A 25,003-nucleotide genomic window follows, 5' to 3' on the forward strand; every position below is an offset into this window, starting at 1 on the left:
TGATCTCTCTCTCCCGTCAGATTAGACTTCACTCGCGTTTATTTCCATATCGAGCACATTTACCCACTACAGCTAATAATACTAGGGGTGCACCGAATGGGAAATTCTTGGCCGAAACCGATACCGAAAATAGGAAACAGTTGGCCGAATGCCGAAAGGCCGAAATTGATTAATAGAAATATATATATATATATAATGTATACATTTTTTACCAATGTTGTTCAGCTACTGATTATGGAAAAAGACATGATTATGGCCTTAACTTAACTTAACTTAACTTAACTAATAATCACTATTATGGGTCCATAAAACATTTATTCAGCACTTTTGAATGCATACAGTACATTCATTCCAAGTCAAGTGCATTTTCTTTTCTCTGTAGGATAACTACAACAAAGTGCATTCAGAACAAAGCCAAGGTGCTTTAAAACTGCATAAACATCTAGGCCAGTAGGCCTACACCAAAATAGTGTAAATAAAGACTGTAACAGCCAGGACTTCAACAACAACAAATGCACCTATAAGTTTGGTAACCTAACGTGTTGTTGTGATGACGTAATCAAAACGCGGCGACAAGCACGGCGCGCGACCATGCTCGCGGCTGGCTCACAGCCAACATGTCTGCCGCTTGGAGATATTTAAAAATATCAGAGAGAGAGGCGCGGATTGTGATTTGTAAAACGTGTTCAGCTGACATTTCTCGAGGGGGTGTAACTGCAAAGACTTTCACCACTTCGGGATTACTCCACCACTTGAAATCAAAACACCCGGACAAATATGCGGAGTATGATCAACGTAACTCTGTTCTCTGACATTCTGTGATATTTTTTCGCAAGGCCTTTTTAACCATTTTCGGCCGATAATTTTCGGTGGCCGAATATTCGGTGCATCCCTAGCTTTTACCAACCTAGTCATCGTATCCACAATACTGATGACTGTCACCAATAGTTACCCCTACAATATATTTGCAATATGTAGGTATTTGGTCAAAGATATTGTGATATTAGATTTTCTCCATATCGCCTAGGCGAGAAGTGAAGAAGCTGTAAAAAAAAGGATAAACTAATCTCTATGTCGAACGCTGTAATCCGTCTGAAAAGCATGACTTGTACAAAAAAAAAATCTGATCTATTGTGTTCCACACTTCTGACTTATCTTTGATTTAGTTTTAGTAATATCTTGTGTTAGCTTCTGTTTTCAGTCTGAACACCCACCCACATGGTGACAAGTGAATAATGAAAGAATGTCTTTCAAGTCCTCTGCTGTCAAAAATGTACTAAAATATTGCATTTTTCAGGAAGTTTGAAGTCTCTCTGGGCTGCTTGCTCTTTCATAACCCTGCCGTACCTTCAGCCCTTCTTGTCACAACATTGCACTGGCAGTTATTACTGGGACAGAAGACTCACAGAAAGCTGCCTGGATGGAGAGGCATGGAAGGAGAAGAGCTCTGGCAAGTTCAGTGAGCTGTTGACATTCCCTCACAGCAACTCCCCTGGTTCTAATTGGCTAACGCTGATAAGATTCCCATGTTGTAATTGGCAGCTGCTGATAAGATGCTGTCAGCTGCATGGTGCTTTGACAACTGCTCTGGAGTGGGTGGGCGGACGGGGCTAAATTCAGGACCTCAACCTTGTTTTCCAGAGATACTAACTATTCATGAAGGATCAGCATACTGGCTATAGCAAACTTTTAGACCAACTAAATAATGCATTTCTTAGTCAGTTTCCTACTACAAATGATGAATTACTTGAAGGACAACATTTCCATTTTCTGGGGTTGTTAAAATTGCCAATGCACTTTGTAGTGTATCTATTGTAACTAGATTGATATCCCTTGGTTATGGAGCTCAGTGGTATTTCCCAGCTAAGTAGGAGGTCTTTTTAAAGGCAACAATGGTGCTGATGACCCATATACGTCGTTATATACAAATCCCCATGATGGACCCATTCTTTCATTATCTATAGCTTCTTCTATGTAGTTCCTTGGGGCACAGGGCTTGTCGTGTCACACAGATTAATTTTCCTGCCATACTCTAGTTCTCTACACAGAAATGTAAGCTGACTCTGCTAAATCCAAGCCACTTCTTTCAGTTGGAATGTTTTCCAGTTGGTCATGTTTCAGGCCATACTCATAGATTTACCAGATGTTTTTGCTGCCAGAAGTAGCCTCAAGTCTCTTGGGCTTCCGTGAAACTGCTGATAAAGAGATTTGTGTGCTATTGTGTCTTTAGCCTAGATCTTTGTGTAATGAATACACTTGGAGACTCTACTTCTCTCCTAACCAACTTCCTGTCTACAGGCCAGTTTCCTTATTGTCTGTATCATCCATTTATATGTTTTTATTGATTTTGAAGAACTTATAATGTTTCTATTTTCATTGTATTTCACAAGAATCTTTGCCTGGTGGACAAACTGCTATACTGTAGTTTATCTGTTGATACACTGCAAGAGCACTTCTAATTGTGAATGTGGGTATGTTTGAACTCCAACTAATGGTAAGGGCATATGTCTGAGGGTTGCTAATTATTTGCTTTAGCTTTCAGATAAATCTCTTCGCCTTCTTCGGTGGATGTTGTTTTTCAGTGCAATGGTAATTATTTCTCATCACATAAACTAAGTATAGATTCTGGGTGATTGGATATGAACTCACTAGCATAATTGATATCATATTGAGGTTGTTTTTTTATTTCTTAAGAATAGGGTCACTAATTATCTGGTTCTGGCTTCTAATTCAATCCTTCAATCACTCAATGTTTATTTATATAGCCCAATATCACAAATGTTAAATTTGTCTCAGTGGACTTCACAGTTTGTACAGAATATCAGCATGACAATATGACACCCTCTGTCCTTAGACCCTCACATCGTACAAGGAAAAACTTCTAAAGAAACCCCACAGTTTAAAGGGGAAATGGGAGAAACCTCAGGGATCGCAACAGAGGAGGGATCCCTCTCCCAGGACAGACAGACGTGCAATAGATGCCGTGTGTAAATCGAAAAGATAATACATTTACAACATAGGTAGACCAAATGTTTGGAAATGCATGTGTCTATAATAAGAAGATGAATCCACGAGGATGTCAACAATCCTATGGGAGCCATCAGGGAAGTAGTATGATGAGAGTCAGGCAGGACCGCAGAGACAGGCTCAACCACGACTCGAAGTCCAGGACTCTGGATCCAGGACTCAGGATGCAGGACTCAGGATCCAGGACCACAGCAACAGGCACAGCCACGACTCAGGATCCAGGGCTCACGATCCCGGCGTACACCAAAAAGAAATTTGGGGGAAGCTGGGTCATTCGGAACATGAGTACACAGGTACAGACAGAGAGAAGGAAGACGTAAGGTGTCCCCTGACAGTGTCAGGGGACACCTTACGTCTTCCTTCTCTCTGTCTGTACCTGTGTACTCATGTTCCGAATGACCCAGCTTCCCCCAAATTTCTTTTTGGTGTACGCCNCCAAGTCCGAAATGCTCATTTTGTCCAACCAACAGTCCAGAACTCAAATAAAATCAGCTTACAATCATAAAAGGCCAACATACTAACTATGGATGGCATTCATTTGGATGGCATTCATTTGGATGGCATTCATTTGGCCTCCAGTGAGACTGTAAGGAATCTTGGTGTTATATTTGATCAGGGTTTATCCTTTAACGCCCACATAAAATCAATCTCCAGGACCGCCTACTTCATCTACGTAACATTGCAAAATACAGGCATATCTTGCTTCAANACTCAGGATCCAGGGCTCACGATCCCGGCGTACACCAAAAAGAAATTTGGGGGAAGCTGGGTCATTCGGAACATGAGTACACAGGTACAGACAGAGAGAAGGAAGACGTAAGGTGTCCCCTGACAGTCTAAGCCTATAACAACAAAACTAGGGGCTGAGTCTAATCAGCCCTAACTATAAGCTTTATCAAAAAGGAAGGTCTTAAGCACACTCTTAAAAACGGATTGGGTGTCTGCCGCCCGAACACAAACTGGAAGCTGATTCCGCAAAAGTGGAGCTTGATAAGAAAAGGCTCTGGCTCCCATTGTACTTTTAGAGACTTGAGGAACAACCAACAACCGTGCATTCTTGGAACGCAATGCCCTAGTAGGACAGTAGGGTATAATGAGTTCTTTAAGGTAAGATGGCGCCTGCCCATTAAGGGCTTTGTAGGCGAGAAGAAGAATTTTAAATGATATCCTGTGTTCTATAGGGAGCCAGTGTAAGGCAGCCAGAACAGGATTAATGTGGTCCCTTTTCCTAACTCTGCAGCATTTTGAATTAACTGAAGCGACTTGACTGACTTCTTGGTACACCCTGATAATGAGTTACAATAATCCAGCCTTGAAGTAACAAATGCATGGACTAGTTTTTCTGCATCGTTTTGAAGCAAGATATGCCTGATTTTTGCAATGTTACGTAGATGAAAGTAGGCGGTCCTTGAGATTGATTTTATGTGGGCGTTAAAGGATAAACCCTGATCAAATATAACACCAAGATTCCTTACAGTCTCACTGGAGGCCAAATGAATGCCATCCATAGTTAGTATGTTAGACTTTTATGATTGTAATCTGATTTTATTTGAGTTCTGGACTGTTGGTTGGACAAAATGAGCATTTCGAACTTGGTCAACAATTTGTATTGGCCAAGTGATTCATCAGTTGAGAAAATAATTAACAGGCAATGACACTAAATCTTAGTTGTAGCCCTCCATGTACGTATGTTCGCAATTTACTGAACGACAAATTTGTTATTATATGATGTTTTTGTTGTTCAACTCCTTTGAAGTTCAATGGAAGTTGGCTTTATTTTTAGGAGGCTGAATAGTAAAAGAAACAGCAGTGTCTGTTATAGATTTGTTGTTTTACATTTTCCTTTAGGACTTTTCTAGCTGTTGATTAACCATGACCATCAAAGATGTTTTCTCTCCAAGCATGGCATAATATAACAAGCTACGAGGACTAACAGCGCTGTTATTGCCTAAACCACAACACAATTGACAGCTACACAGCTTTCTTCTGAGGGATTGGTCTTTTTTTTCTGGCAGTTTAAACTTCAAAGAGAAGAGAAAAACAGATTTAAAAAAGCTCTCCAGCCTGTTTTTCTCTTGAGGGTGTCAAGCTGTCCTTCGGGCATCAATAGACACATTCAATATGTACCTCTTGAACTAAACAAGAGTTTGGCTGTGTTGTACTTGTTAAACGGCAAACTCCCTCACACTGGACAAGCTGGCCGGATAATGGAGTCCAGGAAACACTGGAGAGCCTTCTCACCTCAAGTATTCTCTAATGTTCAAAGATTCAGTTTCAAATCTAAAACTTAATTTTATATATGAATAATTATCTCTTAAAAACGTCTAACACCAGAAGGCCCCTGTGATAGGCATTGACTGAGTTTTTCATTATCTGGTGTGAGCCATCATCTTTGTCCTAACCTACAGTCATCTGACGGGGATCTCCCTCTGGCTGCCTGCTAGATTTCTTTTGATAAAAAAAAGTCCACACTGTACAGATAGATAGGTTATCCTTTCCTTTTCTCCTTCATATCCTCCAGAGAACAATGGAGGACATTAGCACTGAAAGCACTTAGGACTAAATTAATTAGGCCCTCAGAACATAATGGTCACTCTAGAGATTTCTGTCAGTGAATCTTCTGAGGAAAGACTGTGAATATGTCTGACACTTTCTTTCTTCGAAAATTCTTCCCTAACTCTTAGAAAAGAGTTTGCTTATAAATAAAAGACCAGGGTTAAGATATAAGGAATGCTTGGTTCTTATAACTTCTTCTGACCCTAATCATGCATTAGACGGAAATGAAGGGTTGACACAAGAAAGTATTTGTGCTGATGGAGTTCTCCCCAGGTCATGATTAAGCTCATCGTGTTGATTACAGCCATTTCTAGTCTTGAAACCAGTTTGGATAGTGCTGATTATAAATGATTAAAGGAATGGAGGCAGTCTCAAATCCTCAATCTGAACACGATGGAGGTGTCAAACTACATCAGCAGGCTAAACAGTAAATCCTAGGATGCCAATCTCATGTCCCCGCTGTAAGTTTGTTTTTGAGAGCTCTAACCTCTCAGATTTTTAGACTGAGACAGCTTGCGTGCTTGACATCACATGTGGGATCAATTATTTCGCACAGCTGTTCAGTTTCCCATCTGATTTAACCGGCTCTGAAGAATAGACCAAGTACATTTCGGATCCGCTGCATTGTTTTCCTCCTGAAGCTGGAGGCTTTCCTCATATCCTCCTGGTCCAAGTCGCCATCTGATCCATCCTCACTTGGCAAGCAAGGCATTCACAATTTTTATTAATCCTCTGTCTTTGCTTTTGTTGCTTTGGCATCGTGTGTTGTTAATTAGTCTTTTTCAGATATATTTCGAGGGGACTGGGCCAACCGAGAAAGAACCAAATGACTTTTTGTTGCACATAGTATTACAGATAGTAGTAGTAATAGTTATAGTCTATTGTAGTTATTAGTTATTGACATAGGAAATATTTAATATAATGAGAAGGATGTGACAAATGCCTCTGGAAACATTTGAACCAAAACAAATATGTCGTTTCATTTTATCTTCTGACTCCTGAGTGCCATGGCATTTTATGTGTTTTTCTTCAAGCCTGATTAAGTGTGTGTATTTGTATTTGTGTATTTAAAGATTGTAATTATCCTCTACTAACTGAATAAAAAATTAGACGAGATGCATCGGGTAAACCTGTCAAACCTCCTGTCATACCCGACGTGCTGAATATTAATAAAATGGGCTGTAAAAAAGAGTAAGACTTGTTTGGCTCAAATCGCATAAATGTCCATTCCTGTTAAGTGGACCCTGAGCATCTTTGAAGAGCACTTCAGAGATGCATCTTGTGCTTGTGTGTTTCTACTTTAAATGAGTGTGATTCTGAGATAGTGGGCGAATGACACTAAGTGCACTAAATTATAGCGGTCTCTTCAGTGTTTGTTTTTGTTTCTGTTCTTCTCATCGCTGCCCATATTGCTTTACATTTGTCGCTTTAACCTTTAAGATGAACTCTTTAAATGAGTCTCCGTTGGTCTGTCAGTGAACCGGTTAGAGAGCGCCACAATACTGTAGTGTGGAATGTTTCTCTCTGTTGTATTAAGGAATTCTCTGTTGAAGTGTTCTGTATTGTTGAAAATGAATAGATTTTTTGGCAACTTTCTGTAGTTCACGTTTTGATGTTGACTTCAGATGTTCTTCTTGTGACATCTGCTGTTTTTCCTGATGGTTAGCTTTATCTGAGAATAATTTGATATGTTTGTCGCACACAGGAGCACCGCAGGAGAGCTGAATGTCATGCAAATTGCTTAGGATAAACTACGTTTGAATGAAATGCATAATGGATGACAGAGAGTTAAACTAATATAGCATGTTTTATGAACCTACCCGTCGTATTTCATTAACCTCCATGTGTATCTTAATTCCGTACCATGACACTCCTCACTCCAGTTTGAAGTCTCAATAGATTAGTCCATGACATTTTTGCATGCTGTGAATTTATCACATTACAAACATATAGGTTCTGCTCCCTGCTGCACTGCTGCTGTAGATTTATTCACTTTGTGGAAAACGCTGCAGGAACATTTCCCAATTACTTCTCATGAGTGACTCCGTCTCATTCTAATTAGAATTGTTAAAAATGTTATTACTTTTCCAAATGTGTCACATCAAAGCAGAATTTTTTCGACAGCAAATGGGTTTAAAACTAATATCCGACTATATGTGTTCGAATAAAAACGTAAAAAAAAGATTTAATTTGTTTTAAAGTATCGTCCATAAACAAAACTAACAGTGTGTACTTAATTATTTATTGATAAAGTTTTAAGTTAATGCAAGGGGCTGTGACATTCCACGCACTTCAGTTTAACCGTAACCACATGTTTGTGTACTGTGTCTTTTTTTCAGTGGAATAAAGTGTAGAAATAAGAGAAAATAGATTTATCAGATTGAAGTTGTAGCATCTGAGGTCTGACTGTTGGCACCATTTAGGAGCAGGTGATCTGTGACTGCTCTCGTGAGTCTTTGGCTCCCTGTGTCACCGCTGATGATCGTCACCAAAACCGAATGAAACACAGACAGACTTCAGGCCTGATCCCACTGAGCCTGGTCAAAGGGAACAGCATCTAGTTACACAACTTCTTCAGAAACTGTAGAAAACATGCAACCTTTTTGAAACCTTTTTGAGTTTACTTGGTTGCTTATTAAATTGACTTTTAACTAAACAATCATAGGGTCTCTCTTAAAAATGTAAAGACCAAAATAGTTGCTTATTATTTTCCAAGTTGAGGCACAAATTCCAAACTATTGTTGTTCCAGCTTTTGAATTAAAAAGGATTTGGTGCTTTTATGTTGTCTAATGTAATAATAAACAACATTTCTTTAGTGTATGCAACCATTTTCCAGCAAAACGAGACATTTGAAGACGTCCCCTTGTGCTCTAGAAATGTGTAACAGAAACCATTTCTTTACATTGTTATGACCAAACCATTTATTAAGTTAGCAGTTGGCCAATTAAGTCAAAAATAATAAATAAACAATATAAAGATAGAGATATTTGTATTTGTAACCATTATGTCCTGTTCATACATTATCCCACCACATCTGTATCATGTTTGCTCTTGCTTCTAACGCTGTGGTTCTGTCAAGATAAACTCTCTCTCTGTGGAAGACCATTTCAACTCTGTCTGCGATCTAAAAAAAGTAATAGGGTACTTTATTGATCCCTGGTTGCTTACACAGTGAATATACAGAGTCTATTAGACATCGTTAATTTGGTTGAAGCAGTTTATTTGCATGCACCCAACTATGTGTATCACATAAATTATTGGATTCAAAGCCTGGTCCCATCTCTCCCTTTCTTTTTTACAACTCACATTAAATGATAAAATTGCCAATTACTTTCGTCTTTTTAGATCGTTGTTCTGGTAATGGAGTCGGTTGCTTGACATCTGTGCCACGCTGTATTAGATTCCATCCTCACAAATTAGTATTTACTGATGTGACAGCTGTGCCATTATAAAAAATATTTTGAATTCATAGCCTCTCCTGCTGTCACTCATCAACACCTTTTACTACAGTGGAATAGTTACCGACTTGCCGTGCATCATTTGAACATTGATATAAGAAGCCGTTTCTCCTGCCCGGTAATTAAATACTGCTGGACTTTTTTCAATGGGTCCAGTGAACATTTGAGATTGATGTTTTTAATTTAATGCACATTAAAAACATTGCTAATGGCATGAAAGCATATTTTGCATCAAGCTTCATACAGTTTCATGTTGTACTTTAATGGTTCATCGCGCATGTTTGAGTTAATAAGCCACGAAATAACAAAAGGGCTTCATATTATATAACGCTTCAGTAATTAATTGTCCATGTTCAACTTAATAAGCTAGCAAATGAAAAAGAGACCCGCTCCCATTATACATGTTTGTGTCCCAGATTTCCCCGCTGTGGTGCAGGTGCGACAGAAACGCTGGACGATAATCAGGTTCGCTGTAATTGGGCAAATCTTCAGTGCTGTCAGTGTGGACAGAAGGATGTCAGCCGCCGTCTCTGCAAACTTGTTCATTAAAGTAACTTCCTGTCTCTTAAAGCGCATCCTTCTTACAGATGAGTAGCAGCTGTTTTGTAACATCATTAAGATCAATGCTACAATCAGTGAACTGCTGCATCCTGTTAGTCATGTAGTCATTTTCCTGATTATAGATGTCAGTTATGTCTTAGTTAAGGATTACGTTAAAGAGATCTCACACGTTGATAATATGTAATGGGAAGTGTCACCTTACCTCATAGTTAACTGTACTTGTCACTATACTTGACACCTGTTATTATCATGATGATGATATGCTGTAAAAGGTTCAGTCGCTCACTCTATTCTACAGCCGAGCAAAATATCGATATTATGTCAAATCTTTGATTTTAGATTTTCTAACATGGCATGAGTGTTGTCTTTTGCTGGTTTCCATGGCGACTTTACCTACTACATTATTTATGATTTAATTGTTGGATGTGGAAGCACCATTAATCAAACCTAAAATATTGTAGCAATATCCCATTATTTGGTCAGAAATAATTTGACATTTGATGTTCTCCGTATCTCCCAGCCCTACGTTATTATTAATAAGCTTATTTAATGTCTATGTCTTGACTTTTACCTTTTGGGGGCTACAGGATTGTGTCATTATACATAAACAATATTATTTAGCATGCAGTTCATAATTCATTACATAAGTAGCAGATATTGAGATTGATTTGAAGTCATAGATTGTATTATTTAATGAGCGATAATATGAGCTTTATAGAAACTAAAACTTTCCCCATGGTGTCCATCCTGTGAGGAGGCTGCCCACAGGCTGCTCCAGAATACTGATTACTATGTAAACATATTTTTAAAGAAGTTGAAGACTCCTGCTCTGCCTCAGGAGTGGTAACACACATTTTGTGGAAGGACTGGAGGACTTTCTTGGTTCGTAAGAAAATTGGTGAAGATATTAATACATTTCACCTCAACATATCATTTATTTATTCCGACCAATCAAAAAATTATAAATCGAAATGCTCGGAGAAGTGGAGCTGTTATTGCCACCTCCAACCACCTTGGCACTTTGCTGGATACACTTCATCCTCACGATGCAGCCACCATCACAAATGTTGCCTTTCTGAACGCTCACCAGGCCCTGTGGCAGGTAGCATTCATTGATTCCTTCACCAAACACCAGTTTTACAGACGTGACATTTCATAGTCATGCCCTGTTTGTTGCATTATAGATTTCACAGACAGTCCCACATCATATTATTTAGAGTACTTTGATAGTATTGATGTGCTGAGGTTAGAGAGCTGTTTCAGATATCGGTTCTTTTTCTCTTTCATGCGCTTTCATCCCTCGCTCTCTCCCCACCCCCGGATATCGGAGTAATCTGTTCTTGTCTGTCACCTCTCTCAGCCCGATAAGAAAGGAGAGAGTCATGCTCCTGTCCAGGAACGGATGTTCCTCCTTGACAACACTGACACAAACACAAGTGCCTGTGCTCCATTTGTATAGAAATAGCTCCTGATAAGGCAATAGAATGTGAGGTTGTGTGCTATAACTATCTGAAAAGGAAAGACTTCAGTAAGATAGATAAAGACTGTTGTCCACTGTGCATCTCTTTTTTATTTTTCTCTTTCCTTACATGTAAAATATTATAAATTCCTCAATAATAAAAGCATTTGAAATATCCCAGGGGCTCTGCAGCTTTAGATGTGCACCAGTGTTGCAATAGTCTTTGCTTCATCACAAAGAGGTATTCTGGCAATATGTTTTTTAAGAGGCCTCTTCTGCGTTTTTGCAAGCCAAGCGCTTAATCTAATCTAGGGAATTATAATTAAGCATTTAGCTGTAGTTGCTGTATAACGATTGTTGGAGTTATGACAAAGCAGCTTTAACTTCTTGGTGTATTATTTCAGCAGCATTATTTAATCCCTCGGAATGTGGGTGATTTGTTGGGATGAATGCATATGAGAGTGAATCTCAGCAGGTTTAATGAAGACGTTGTAACAGCAAGAGCAGCTTTTGTTGAACTCCGGATTCTGCAGCAGTGGGCCACGAGCATGTTCACAGATAAAAGAAAAGCTACATTAATGTATCTCAGAGCTAGAATTAAGATATTTAAATATAATTATATTTTCACACACAGGCCAACACATGATCAGGACTATTCACTGCAGTGTAGCAAAAAAAGATAAATGGGAAAATTAGCTGTCAATGGGAAGCAGATGCAATGTGTCCGCAGCATTGCTAACCCACGTGCTATAGTTGATTGTTGCTGATTGGTTTTCAGGTGATTGGCAGTTTGATGAGGTTTTTATTTGCGACCGTTCTGCTTGTCATTGATCAGGTAAAGACTGACATGTCTTCTTCAGATCTAAATGAATGTGTGTGCAATCTGCCGGAATGGATGTATTAATCAAGTGGGACAGGTAAAGAAGTTAATTGATCATATTCACATGAGGGTTCCTGCAGATCAGAAGAGAGTGTTAATGAATACTCTCAATCCTATGGAGGATGTGGAGGATTTGGTTCCCTTTGACTCACAGGACTTAATCATGAGTTTCACAAGTGGTCGCATTTTTATTAGCGTGAGCACATGATTGGACTATAATCTGGTTTAGGTATGCATTACTCTTTTCGTGTTTTGTCAGAGTTGGGAGTTTCAGTCACCTCGGTTGTAGATTGGGTTCAGGTTAGTTTTTCCAATCCAATTTGGGGGACAGTGATTTGATTTGACAACTTCTGCTGCCACCACCTCGCTAAAGCACTGGTTACCTGTAGACACACACAATCAACATACATCCATTTCCAACCATAACAGGGCAATGTGTTTATTTTCAAAGCAGTCTTGTGTTTGCGTGACACTCTTTTTCAGCAGGTCTTCAGGTACTTAGTAAAATAATCACATTTTCAAGGGTGCATAAAAAAAGTTTGAATAAGGCACAGCCCTATTCAAATTCCCTGAGCAGGAACACCCTGAGGTCTCTCACCCTGTTTTGGAGGGTAATAGAAACACTTCTGTAACGGTACAAAGCCATTTATTTTTCTTTAGTTTTAGTAATGACATTAGAGGCAGCCATTCAACAGGCAGAACCCTCTGTTTTTACATTGTTAAGCCTCTCTAATCTATTAGTTATTTACAAAATATCTCATAAAAGATTTCTGTCAATCTAATGGTCACATGTGGAGTTTCCTGATAACTACCAGTATGATCTGTGCTGACCTTAAACAGACTATAAAACAGACTATATATAAGCTTTGTTTACATCCTTGTTTTTCGATAACTTCTTCATACTGCCTTTGCTGGTGCAAAGTCCCTTACACATAGATTAGTGTCAGTGGATGATATAAACCAGGGGTTTCAAACTCAAGGCCCGGGGGCCAAATCCGGTCCGCGACTTCTTTTTAGGTTGCAAAAAATATGATATGTTTATTATACGGTTACATGCTACTTCGCAGAAGCACGTTGCCCATAAACTACATGTCCCACAATGCATCTCAAATTGGACTTTCTTCTCAGAATTTTACTTTTATTTTTTAAATGTAATTTTTTTTCAAAATGTCACTTTTTATTTTTTGCAGAATTTGGCTTTTCTTTTTAAATCATTTTGTGACATTCTTACTGAAGAGACTTGCAATTATTTGCCCTAGACTTCTGCTTTCAGACATAGTTAATTATGAAGTTATTACCCTATCCAAAAATAATCCAATGCAGAGGCAATAATGTAATATAATACATTATTTTATATATATTAAATATGTATATATGTATTTTTATATAGTCTTAAAGTTACAACCGGCCTTTTGAGAGCAACCATAATGTGAATGTGGCCCGCAATGAAATTGAGTTTGACACCCCTGATATAAGCGGTAACACTTTATAGTAAGTTACATATTCACCATTAACTAATTGCTTATACGAAGGCACATTGGCTTTATATTTGTTATAAATCATGCTGTCAATGCCGTATCTGCCTTATGATATTTAACAGCTACTAGACCATTAACTAATAGTTTTCCTTCAATACCCCCTAAAAGCTGCTCACTGATAATAAGTAAGGACGTTTTGTAAATAAAATATAATATGCTTTGCTCAATATGGGCCTTATTAAGAGGTAGTACCATAAGTATAGTCATTCTCCTTTAAAACACTTAAATGTGGTCATTTTTCATGAAACAAAACTAAAACTGTTGCCTGTTAAAAATAATTCTACAGTGAGATCTTTGCTCATAACTAATTCATAAGAGGTTTGACACTTATTAACCCACACAGGTTTCCAGTTGCCTTCTCTTCACACTTAGTAAATCCATTATGGCACTCTACTGCTGCAACTACTGCTTCATTTCTCAGCCCTGGACGCTGCCACTCATGCACTACAACCTTATGAGGTCCTTACTAAATACAGCACGATACAATCTTAATACTAAGTTATACTCAGAACAACTTCCTTACTTATTATCAACAAGCAGTCATTGGGAGTTTACTTAGAAATAAATCATAGTTAATGGCCTCGTAGTTGTTGAAAATGGTCTTCCTGAATAAGTGCCATGTAGTAACTAAGATAATTAGTAAAGTAGTTCAAGGTTCTTTACTTGTCAAACAAACATAGCTACAGTGTAGTTATGTTGATGAAAATCTTGTGTCACAGGCATACCATAGTTTTTATATATCGCAATATCAATTAATGTCCTCATACATCTTTTTCTGCGATATCAGTTTATGGGTAAAATAACTAGATCAGAGGATTGTTTTTACCACTTTACGATACATGTATCTAATGTATCAAAAAGTAATCACTTTGATGTAAAAGAATTATGGTCAAATCTGATCCTCGATATAGGCCCAATACGCCCTTGGTATTAAAGGAGTAAACAGTTTCAGAAACAGAATACCTTTATTAGTCCCACCGAGGGGAAATGTGCATCGTTACAGCAGGAAAGAGCCACAGACAGCTTAATGTTACCTATGTTAAGAAAAAAGTACTAAGTTATGATATAATAAAAATATAATGTAAAAAATAAAAGTAAAAGAAAAATACTTTCCAAAATACAAATCCTGTAACAGTTCTTAGGATTTAGCAGCCAGGTATATATTACACAGTTATTAATGGCATATGTGTATAATGTATATATTGCACATATAGCACATATTGCACATAGTTTGATGGTATTTAACTGCACCAAGTTACACAATTTACAAGATACAAAATGCAAAAAAAAACACACCTTGTAACGGTTCTAAGGATTTAGCAGCCAGTTATAAATTACACAGTTATTAACGGCATATATATATATTGCACATATTGCACATAGTTGATTGGTATTTAGCAGCAAGGGGTGATATAGTCTGTGTTGTGGTGTGTGCAGGGGAGGGGGGGTCTGCTAGGGGCTGTGCTGGTTGTATAGTCTGACCGCTGCAGGAAGGAAGGACCTGCGGTATCTCTCCGTGTGACAGCTGGGGTGCAGCAGCCTGTCGCTGAAGGAGCTGTCTGGTGGTAGACCATTACAATTATTTTCAAATAAATATTGTCTTATTGACCACATTTACTAATCATTCAACGACATTTAACATTCAGAAAGACACACTTTGCAAGCTGTTTTTCTACCACAGTAATAACCAACGCAGTAGATGATGAGGTGTTACGTGTGGTCAGCAGCCGTCTCCTTCTTGGCAGGATCTGCATTCTAAAGCAGTCCTTGTCAAACTCTGTGAACTCCATACTTATTAACATATTTATTCATCAGAATATATCGAGGTGATTGAGAGAGAAGTGGCACAGAGGGAATTTCTCCCAAGTTAAAACCTTTTTTCAAAAGTCCCATGAGGCCGGGCTCTCTTCAGGCTTCTTCTGTCATCCTTACATCTTCACTTTGTTGTCTTCTCTCTTCTGGTCCTAAATGAGATGTGGTGTAATATAACACTCAGGGCACTCTTCACTGTGCCATCGCTAATCACCAGACCCTTACCAGTTTTATCATAATTAACAGATCAAAGAAGCGGAGAGAAGGGCACTCATACATTATTAAAGTGTGTGTGTGAGACGTGTGTGTGTGTGAGACATAAGTAATTGAAGTGTTATTAAGAGCACATTTCGCTAGTTACAGTAGGATTAGATATTTCATCACAGATTAAATTGTAGAAATTGTTCTCTGATTAATGTTTTCCACTTATCTTATTTGGATTTGCTCAAGCTTTTTTCTCACTTTGTCATGATCATTATTTTCCAAGATGACCCTGAAGGCCTCTTCTGATGTACCTTCCCGCTCAGATACATACTTACACAAACAAAGCTGCATTCAGCTCTAAGGTCAAATAGGCAAATGTGCACCGAAGGCAATTCTTCCATAAAATGCTTTCATTGCATTAGAAAAAGCTCTTCACATATCATCCCAGATGGAAAATGGCATACTTCTCCTCCAATAATGTTTCTCAGACTCAGAATCAGAAACCATTCAGCAACAATTATTTAGATTTTCTTTGGTTGGAAGACATGTACTGAAACTTAATTGCGCTCATCCATCTGCTGAGCCACTTTCTGTGCGGTGTTGACATTATATTACGCACTAATTGTAGGTTTTTAAAATTCCTACTCTGTGCTAATGACTATCATCAAGTTGCCGCACTTTATTCATTGCTGCAATGTTCAAAGTTTAATTTGAGGTAGCTTCTATTTTATATCTCGCTATTGTTTTTGTAATTTTGTCTCGTCAGTATCACATCTGTCGATACAAAAATAACCTTTTATTATTTGTCTATTTGTCTCCATCCCTCATCTTTTCAGCTGTGTCTTTAATTCTCTCTCTAGGGGCTGTAATAAACTTGTAGTTAGCTGTTAAAACCTTGTGCATTTTAGACTAAACGGCCCCCGGCGTCTCTCTGCCTGCTGTTGGGGCTTACGGCCAATGGGCCTTAAAATGACTTAATTTCCTATCTGCCTCCTGGGGGAGCTTTTAGGGGAGCTAAAAGCCAGTCACAGCCCGCAGAGAGGGAGTATCAGGAACGCCTCGGGCTGGTGTGGGCCCCGACTGAATCAAAAACACTATCGCTTTAATTGCCATGGGCAAAATACACTGAAGGGTGTCTCATGGTGGTCCGGTGTGGAGTTAGAAATGATATGTCCATCACAATTTCCAAACAAAGAACTTTTTTCTCAAGGCACAAACAATGCAAAGTTAATATCATACAAGGAACAAAGAAAAACACTTGATCATATTCACATTTTAAAAATAGAACCACATAATTGAGTGCATATTTCTTTGAAAAGTCCATTCAAACTACTGATAAATTATCGAAATAGTTGGCTACAGGCTTACCCAGACTTCAAGCTTGCCTCTAAAGTGTTTAGTCATGAGGTGTACATATAACTAGATTGTTCTGTTACTATATTTGGACATGGAGTAGCATGATCTTGAGGTAAATAGAGCCATAAGCTGATTATAAGTCTTATTGTCATCTCATCACCATTAATTTTTATTTTGTTTTATCATTTGACCTTGCAATACACAGGTAAATGATGGGATTCAACGAGGTACTTATCAATCCTGTCAGACAGTTGCCTTCAAAACAGCAAAGCGGAGTGCTCTAGTCCAGGGGTCCCCAACCCCCGGTCCGCGGACCGGTACCGGGCCGCAGAGGTGTTACTGCCGGGCCGGGCCGCGAAATAGCTGTGGGTTTATCGTAATATTTGCAGAATTATAAATATATAAAAATCTTTTATCAAAAAAAATCTTTTTTTATTTTATTTTATACCAGTCATATTATTTCATCCAAAACATACAAAATAAATCAAAATTGGTTAGCATAAGGTCTAAGCCTCTCGTGCGCAGAGAAAGTTACAGGTGGTGCGCCAATAGGAAGTGGAGCACACAGGAGACAACCGTTTAATCGCAGACTGTTATGTTTGTGGGAGAATGGCAGTGCATACATTATTTTAGATATATTTTGAACTCGGCTTAATTTTAAGGACATTGAGGCCAGGGGTGTAGAGCTATTTTTTTATTTGTAAAGCCTCCTTCACTTCATGAAATGGCTGCAACATCAGGAGGCAGCCTCTGAGAAGTGCAGCACCAGCGCATACACACCGCCTTCACTGTGTTCCCCACTGCAGGCTGCTACGTTTCAACCACACACACCTCTACACACACACACATCGAACGGCCCGATTATTCCCCCTATTACTCGTTGTATGGAGGAAATGTCCGGTCACAAAGGTGCATGATGTGTGTGTGTATGTGTTCTGCTCAGCTCCGCTGTGTGTGTGTGTGTTTGGTGTGTTTGTGTGTGTCCAACAACGGCTTTTGTTTTCAAATTACCATGAACAGTAATTTACACACATCTGGCCAACTCCATAGGTATGTGGGTGTTCCCAAAATAAGTTAGTTTAATCTTAATCTCGATGTAGTGCTAAATGCTGTCGGAGTGCACCGGAACGAACGCCCCGGTATGACGTTATTATTGCTGGCAAACAAGCCCAGGGGTCTCACTGACATTTCAGTTATATCAATATGTGTACAGTGGTCCTAATTTGTTTTAATTGTATCCTGGTTTTAAACTGTGTTAATATGTTTTGGATGCATATTGTTCTATTATTTGTTCAGGCTGTTACATACAATTAGCCACTGTTGCCACCTATATTAGGCTATATGATATATTATATTCATATTTGTAAAGCGGTCCTAATTTTTTGTTTTAATTGTATCCTGGTTTTAAACGTTGTTAATATGTTTTGGATGCATATTGGTATTTCTTCAGGCTGTTAAATACAATCAGCCTCTGTTGCCACCTGCTGGTGAGTAAATATTCAAATCAGACAATCAGAATCAAATTGACAGAATTGACAACCGGTCCGCACATTTTTTTTAATGTATCTGCCGTTCCTTGGCACAATAAAGGTTGGGGACCCCTGCTCTAGTCCATGATTTTATTTCAAACATATTTACCAACCTTTATCCCTCATTGTATTGTTCCTAGCTCCTATTCCCCCTCAGGCAAGGTTAACTGTGTGTGTGTGTGTGTGTGTGTGTGTGTGTGTGTGTGTGTGTGTGTGTGTGTGTGTGTGTGTGTGTGTGTGTGTGTGTGTGAGCTCGTATCCCTGTTGGTTTCTTAGCAGCTGTTTGCTATTCTTCCCTCAGCTCTATATATATTGACATGATTGTATAGGATGGTTCCTTTAAGGGGAGCCAAGGCTGACTCCTGCCCTCAACGTCACTTTGCCAGACTGAAATCAAAAGCCCTCAGTGATTGATGCACAGAGCTGCAAGACTGAAAAGTTTAATTGATTCATGGAGGAAATAGAGCGTTTGTGTGCGCTGGCAAAAAAAACGAGACAATGGATGGCAGTTGAGTCGATGTAGGACGGGCAAGAAAGAAAGAAACAGAGAAAGAGGGAGACAAGGGAATAAGATGCACTTAATGAATGTGAGAGCACGGGGGCAGAAGGAGGAAGTGAAGGGTGCACGATGGTCATCAGCAGCGTCTGAAGGCCATTGCAGAGGAGTGTACGTGTCCCAAAACTTACTGTACAGTCAAGTGTGGTGGGCTTTGAATGGGAGTCTTTACATAAGAACTCTGCCCTCCAGTGACGGACAGGAACTACTTCTGCTGAAATGTCTTTGTAAGGCCATTGACCTACACTGATTTCCCATCAAAGGCCAATTCCTGCTCGTCTATTGACTCCCAATTTGATAGATTAAACAGGAAGACACATGGACATTTTGTTTTTTCTAAATAGCAGAATCATATTTTTCCAGGATAGAGTTCTGTGAATAACTGTTGTTATTGTAATATACATTATTGTTATAGGACAAAATCAGTTGTGGTAATCTATATGGTTTATCAAACATGTGACTTGCGCCAATAAATCAATATGGATATATCCTGATAGAGATCCTTTTCGAGGAAAATCAATTGATAAAGTATTTATTGGTTAAATAACTAGGTGGGCCCAGTGGGAAATTGACTCAACTGAAACAAAATGTGACCATAGGTGAGGGTAACGACCGAAAGAACCAGATCGCGGATACAAGCGGCCGAGATGGGTTTTCTCCGCAGGGTGGCTGGCGTCTCCCTTAGGGGTAAGGTGAAAGTTTGGGGCTCTCTGCTGGAACTGCTACCCCCGCGACCCGACCACGGATAAGCGGGAGAAGATGGATCGATGGAAACAAAATGTTTATAAAACCAAAATGATTAGGCAACATTATTGATAACAGGTCAAGCAATCAAAGAAAAATACCTATGTTGACGGATCCACCTTGGTAAAGTTTTTATATCACTGTAAACTGAATATTTTTGTAGTGGTCCAAACACAAACAATTAGCGCCATGGGATATTTGATGCACTGTTTTCACTGTTTATTGATATCCAAGAAACTAAATCACAAATGTATAACTTTATCATATAATAATTTTCATTGATGAAAAAAAGAGTTACCTTTCAGCCCTGATTCTGATATTGTTTTTATTGAAGATTAAAGAAGCCTTTCTCAATGACAGGAACTACTTTTAGGTCCTAAAAAAGTCCACATTTCAGATGTATCTCAATATTCCAATGACCAAATCCCAGATCATGTTAAAATGAGATGTCATTATTCATGATATCCACAACATATTGTTTTGTTTGCCCGTCTCATCATTATTTGTTAAACCAAGCAAGGACTCAACAGTCAAACGCTGAGTGAGTGTATCCCTAAAGCACTGCAGTGACGGCAGTTAATGTACTGTAAACGGAAATAAAACTGCTATAAAGCAGCTCGCCACCACTCCTCCGCTCCCTCATTATAAGTCCTCCAAACTGTCCCCAGTTAATAGGGTTGAGGTAGTTTACCAGCCCTCGAAGTCCTCATCAGCAGCATTATCACAGCGACAAACACACAGGCTCTTTTATCAGGCCTCTCCACAGCAGTGACAGCATGCAGCTCCAAAATTAGCAGCTCAGAGAGGGAGGCAGAGAGGCAAACAACATTATAACACTCTGCCAGCTGTGTCTGAACACCAGGAATACCAGTGGAGGAGATGTTGTGCAGACAGACACACACGGTTATACACAGAGCCGAGCGTTGCCTCCACAGTGGGCCCTGCCACAGACCTTCTGAGGTGTGAAGTGTGTGCAGGGTGCAGCGCTTCTCATTATTAACATTGATGTTGGCTTTGGCATCAGGAAAGATGAGGGCAGCTTGGCTCAGCCAGCTAGTCAGGGCAATTTACAGGTCTGTCAGAGAGAAAGAGGGCGACCGGAGGAGAGAATTAAAGAGCATTTAGAGCTGTGAAATAGACAGCAGACGGGAGAATGAGCCGCTGGTGGATGTAGGATGCGTTCCTGTTGACTTTACTGCAGGGTCTTTATGATGGGGATCTAATGTGTTTGATTTATTATGCAACACTTGGCAGAAAACCATGAGTCTGGGGTTGTGTGTTTGAGGTGATGTGAGTTTATTTGTCATGTTAAGTTGGAGATTTCTCCCAGGTTTAGTAGCAGAGCTCTTGGCAAATGCATGATAGCGTCAGGATTTGTGTTTAGTGCCAGGATAATCTTGTTTTTTACGGTGTTATTGTTTGGCTCAGATGTTTCATTGGTGTTTTTGTGTAGATATCTGAATGCTCTGCTATTTTTTTATCTGCTTGTGTTAAGCAAGATTGCGATATTTTTGTCATAAACAAAGCATTTGGAATGGACTTCCAGTGCAGGACACGGAGACTGGAAGTGTCAAGAGGCTAGGCTTTTTAACCTCTGTGCAAAAACTGAACAAACAGCAACAACATGATGAAAAGATTCTTAATTACAGTGTTGTTGAAGTCATTGTGCTGTCAGACTGACTGCTGGGTCACAGAACGCTCTGCTCTCCTCTCTCCTCAGACAGGACAGAAAATGAAACGAGGATTTATAGAGAGGAGGCGGCTGGAGATGCCATGACAGCAACATGCTGGTGGAAAAAAATCTTCTACCTCAGTGTTGAACCTTAAAACGATTCCTCTTCTGGCATGACCCTCTATCATGGTGATTTATAGCCGACAGGAATGAGACTGACCCTTCTCTCTTGCCCCCTTCTTTCTGCAGAGGGGATCTGTAACATGACAATGGACTCCAATGGATCGATGACGATGCCCATGTCCGACCCCAACGCCTGGGCGACAGCCATGAACAACCTGGGGATGCCTCCCATCGGGATCAGTGGACAGCAACTCATGCCAGGTACAACACTACCCAAACTTCACAAAGAAAGAACCAGAATTAGCTTTTTTCTACCAGCAGAGACACTGTAGCGTAATAATTGAGTTTTTGAATTTGGCTTTTATTGACACATATTTTTACTCTCTTTTCATTTCATTAGAAGAGAAATGTTAGGATTATTTTACTGTACGTTTGTATTTTTCCAAATGTATATAGACGGCCTAAAGGAAATCATGTAAATCTAAAACCTCAGTTGTTGTTTCCAAAGTCTCGTTGTCTTACCTTAAGAATAATAAATAATCTTTGGTGCCATTGATGTCCTTAAATTGTAAACTGTAATTGCCACCAAGCTGAAATTAATGTAGAATATGAACCCCTGCCACTCATGTCATTTAGTTATCATGACTTTAGAGCAACAAAACAAAGACATAAACATATATAACTTACTCATTTCCACTGCTTTATTTAATGATATACTCAATAGCAGGTTATGTTCACAACAGAGAGCTGAGCTCAGCACGTTATCATGAAACAAAGTATATTGTCATATAATAGCATCTGTTTAACAATTGGTAACCACACATTTGTGGGAATTAAAACAATGCCATTGTATCCATCGGATTCTTTATCTTATATTATAAAACCTCAAGGAGCATCTAGGAAGCACGAGGTTGAGCTACTGTATTCTGATCTGCCACTAAGATATGCAGCCGCACCGATTGCTCTGCTGTCTTTTACATTAGGTTCAGCAGCACCGTCCCACTCTCCATCTCTGAAGAGTTACTCTGCCATGGCTTTCTCTACCCTCCAGTGGAAAGCCTTTCCCTAAAGCCTTTTATAAATCACTTCCCACTTCTTAGCTGAAATGCACTTTCATATTTGAAATATGCCAGGCATATGTGTGTGTGTGTGTAGATGCTACTACACACACACACACACACACACACACACACACACACACACACACACACACACACACACTCGCTTGGAGACGAACTGTCTCCCAAATGCACTCCTCGAGAAATATTAAGTGAAGCGCACACACACGCTCAGGTCTGGTGTATTTCATAAATGGTAAACAAAAGCCTTTTCACTGAGGAGAGAGAGAGAATGTATAGGAAGTACAGGAACAGCAGAGGAGCTGAACCTGGTGTAGAGGTGAGGGTTGGATCCTCGACACATGTATCTATCTTTCCAGTGTGTCCAAACCAATCGTATGTCTGTGTTTCTGAAGAAGCTGGCACTGAATGTGTCAGAGCCCTGAAGTTTGAACTGACTGTGCCAACTTCCTACTCTTGGTTTTATTTGCAGTGCTTTAAGGCCTTTTTACAGCAGATAGTTGAACCTTCTACAGCGGGTAAATCCCAGATGTAACTTATAACGTTGATGATGCTGTTTTCCTTTTTAAGTGTGTCATTTAGCCGTGCCAGTGATACAGCATGTGCATCACCAGAGCCCTGAAACTGGCATGCATGAATCGTTTCAGCAATTAGTGATGTTGAACACACCTGCTGCAAGAAAGGTCAGGTAAACTGCTCTCACATTTATTCAGACCCTCTGTCTGTTTAGGCCTCAAGCACACTTAAAACCAGGTGCTAGGGATGCATGTATTGGTCAAAATTGGGCTGTTCTGTTTACTTTCAATGTTATGTTTATAAACTATATATAGTATAAACTAGATTTGTAATGCCTTATCAAGTTTTGAACAATGTGATGCTGCAGATAAGATATTTTAACTTTAATAGTAATTGTAATACCTCTTTGGTAATAAGAAAGACAAAGGTTTCAGAGGTATTGTTCACAGTGAGGTGTCAATCAACCACCGTCTGTACACACCCACACAGCTCTGTGAAGAGCCCTCATCAAGAGAAAATGATTAAACTGCCCTGTGTGGGTTTACCATTTATGTGCAGGGCCTTACAGCCTCAACTAGGGACACACATCCAGTTTCAGAGGGGGAGTATAGAGAGGGAAGAAGGGAGAATTGCTCCTGTGGGGATTGCCCACAGTATTGAGTATGTAAGTTGCTTTGGATAAAAGCGTCTAACATGTAATGAGGAGACCGTGATGGAGAGGGAGGAGACATTTCAAGAGGACAGCTGTGTCCTCCCTCATACATCACCTTGACTAACAGCTGGTGTTTCCCCACCTTTTCCACTGCTTCCTTTCTGTCTCCTTTCCTGTTCCCCCTCCTCACTTGCTCCCTCCCACAACAATCTAAATTACCCAACATCTCATTTATATCTCATTGCTGCTGAGTCAGCCTCTGAAACCCAGAGGCACATTAAAGCATGCTGCTCATCTGCTCCCACAGAGCAGAGCTCCTTACACTCTTTACTGCTGTGAGTCACCCTGACATGCTCCTCTGGCTCCAACAGTACGTACTGTAAGAGGGATGTGTAGCCAATCCAACAACAAAGTAACCCCCCCACCCACACACACTCTAGTTACCGTTGCTAGGTTGGAAAAGCTTGACAAAAAATCATGGCAACTCCGTCACTTGTGGTCCTGTTTCGCCCGATGCCTGAAGCAATACACTTTCAAGAAGCCGACAGGAAGAACTTTGACATTCCCGTCGGGAAGTAAGACATTGTGTATATCCAAATAAATAACAGCAAAAGTTACTTCAGGGTTGCACGTAGCCAGACAGAGAGTGTTTGTCACTGTCAAGTATGGGTCCCTAAACAACCAAATTCCTGCGGTGGGATGTCACGTCATCGAATCCCACCACTATTCTAATGTAGAGTATCCTTCAAATTCTACCAAGGCCTGAATCCTTAATTCAAAGGATTTTGAAGGATGTATGTGTGTGCCGTGTTTATTAAAGACATTGTTAAGCTATCTGCCAAACTAGAAATCGCTCAACATTCTCGTAAGGGCAGTTTTTAACAGATCTGCCCTGTAGAAACCGCCACAAGCTTTGCACATGTTGCATTTTCTTCTCCCCCAATAAAGAATATGCTAGTAAACTTTCATTTATTTTCAACTAGGCAGTAAACTAAAAGTTTCTCATTAAGTTTAGAAATTGGTTTTCCAGTTGCTGAAGCTTTCTTCACATAAGATCTAAAAAGTTTACATTTGAAGTTTGTCCCTTTTTAAGCCTGGAACTTTGAGATAAGAATCGCTGAGCAGGAAAAGAAAACAAGAATAAGCTAATTGTTCACATTTTTGAGCCATATCATAAGCGTTAATTTATTGAATTGAATCAAATATGTCCGAAACCAAATCTCTTGAACGCACCAAAGACTAAAGGGAGCCTGGCTGACATGTTTTAACATCAGACCAAC

General features: G+C 39.5%; 2 protein-coding genes across 2 annotated transcripts in view; one reads left to right on the forward strand and one right to left on the reverse strand.

Moving 5' to 3' along the window:
• Positions 1 to 15,270, reverse strand: part of LOC104965216 (TRAF2 and NCK-interacting protein kinase-like) — a 48,189-nt gene extending 32,919 nt beyond the window's left edge. Inside the window, exon 1 of the mRNA XM_010794176.1 lies at positions 15,195 to 15,270. Coding sequence (XP_010792478.1) covers positions 15,195 to 15,270 — 76 coding nt within the window. The remainder of the gene's footprint in view (positions 1 to 15,194) is intronic.
• Positions 15,271 to 21,592: 6,322 nt separating this feature from the next.
• The window catches only part of LOC104964524 (ecto-NOX disulfide-thiol exchanger 2-like), a 40,448-nt gene continuing 37,037 nt past the window's right edge, over positions 21,593 to 25,003 (forward strand). The window contains exon 1 of the mRNA XM_010793335.1: positions 21,593 to 21,737. Within this exon, the coding sequence (XP_010791637.1) occupies positions 21,617 to 21,737 (121 nt within the window). The 5' untranslated portion in view covers positions 21,593 to 21,616. The remainder of the gene's footprint in view (positions 21,738 to 25,003) is intronic.

Source organism: Notothenia coriiceps, unplaced genomic scaffold, assembly GCF_000735185.1.
Source record: "Notothenia coriiceps isolate Sejong01 unplaced genomic scaffold, NC01 NC01_scaffold00037244, whole genome shotgun sequence".
Taxonomy (NCBI): domain Eukaryota; kingdom Metazoa; phylum Chordata; class Actinopteri; order Perciformes; family Nototheniidae; genus Notothenia; species Notothenia coriiceps.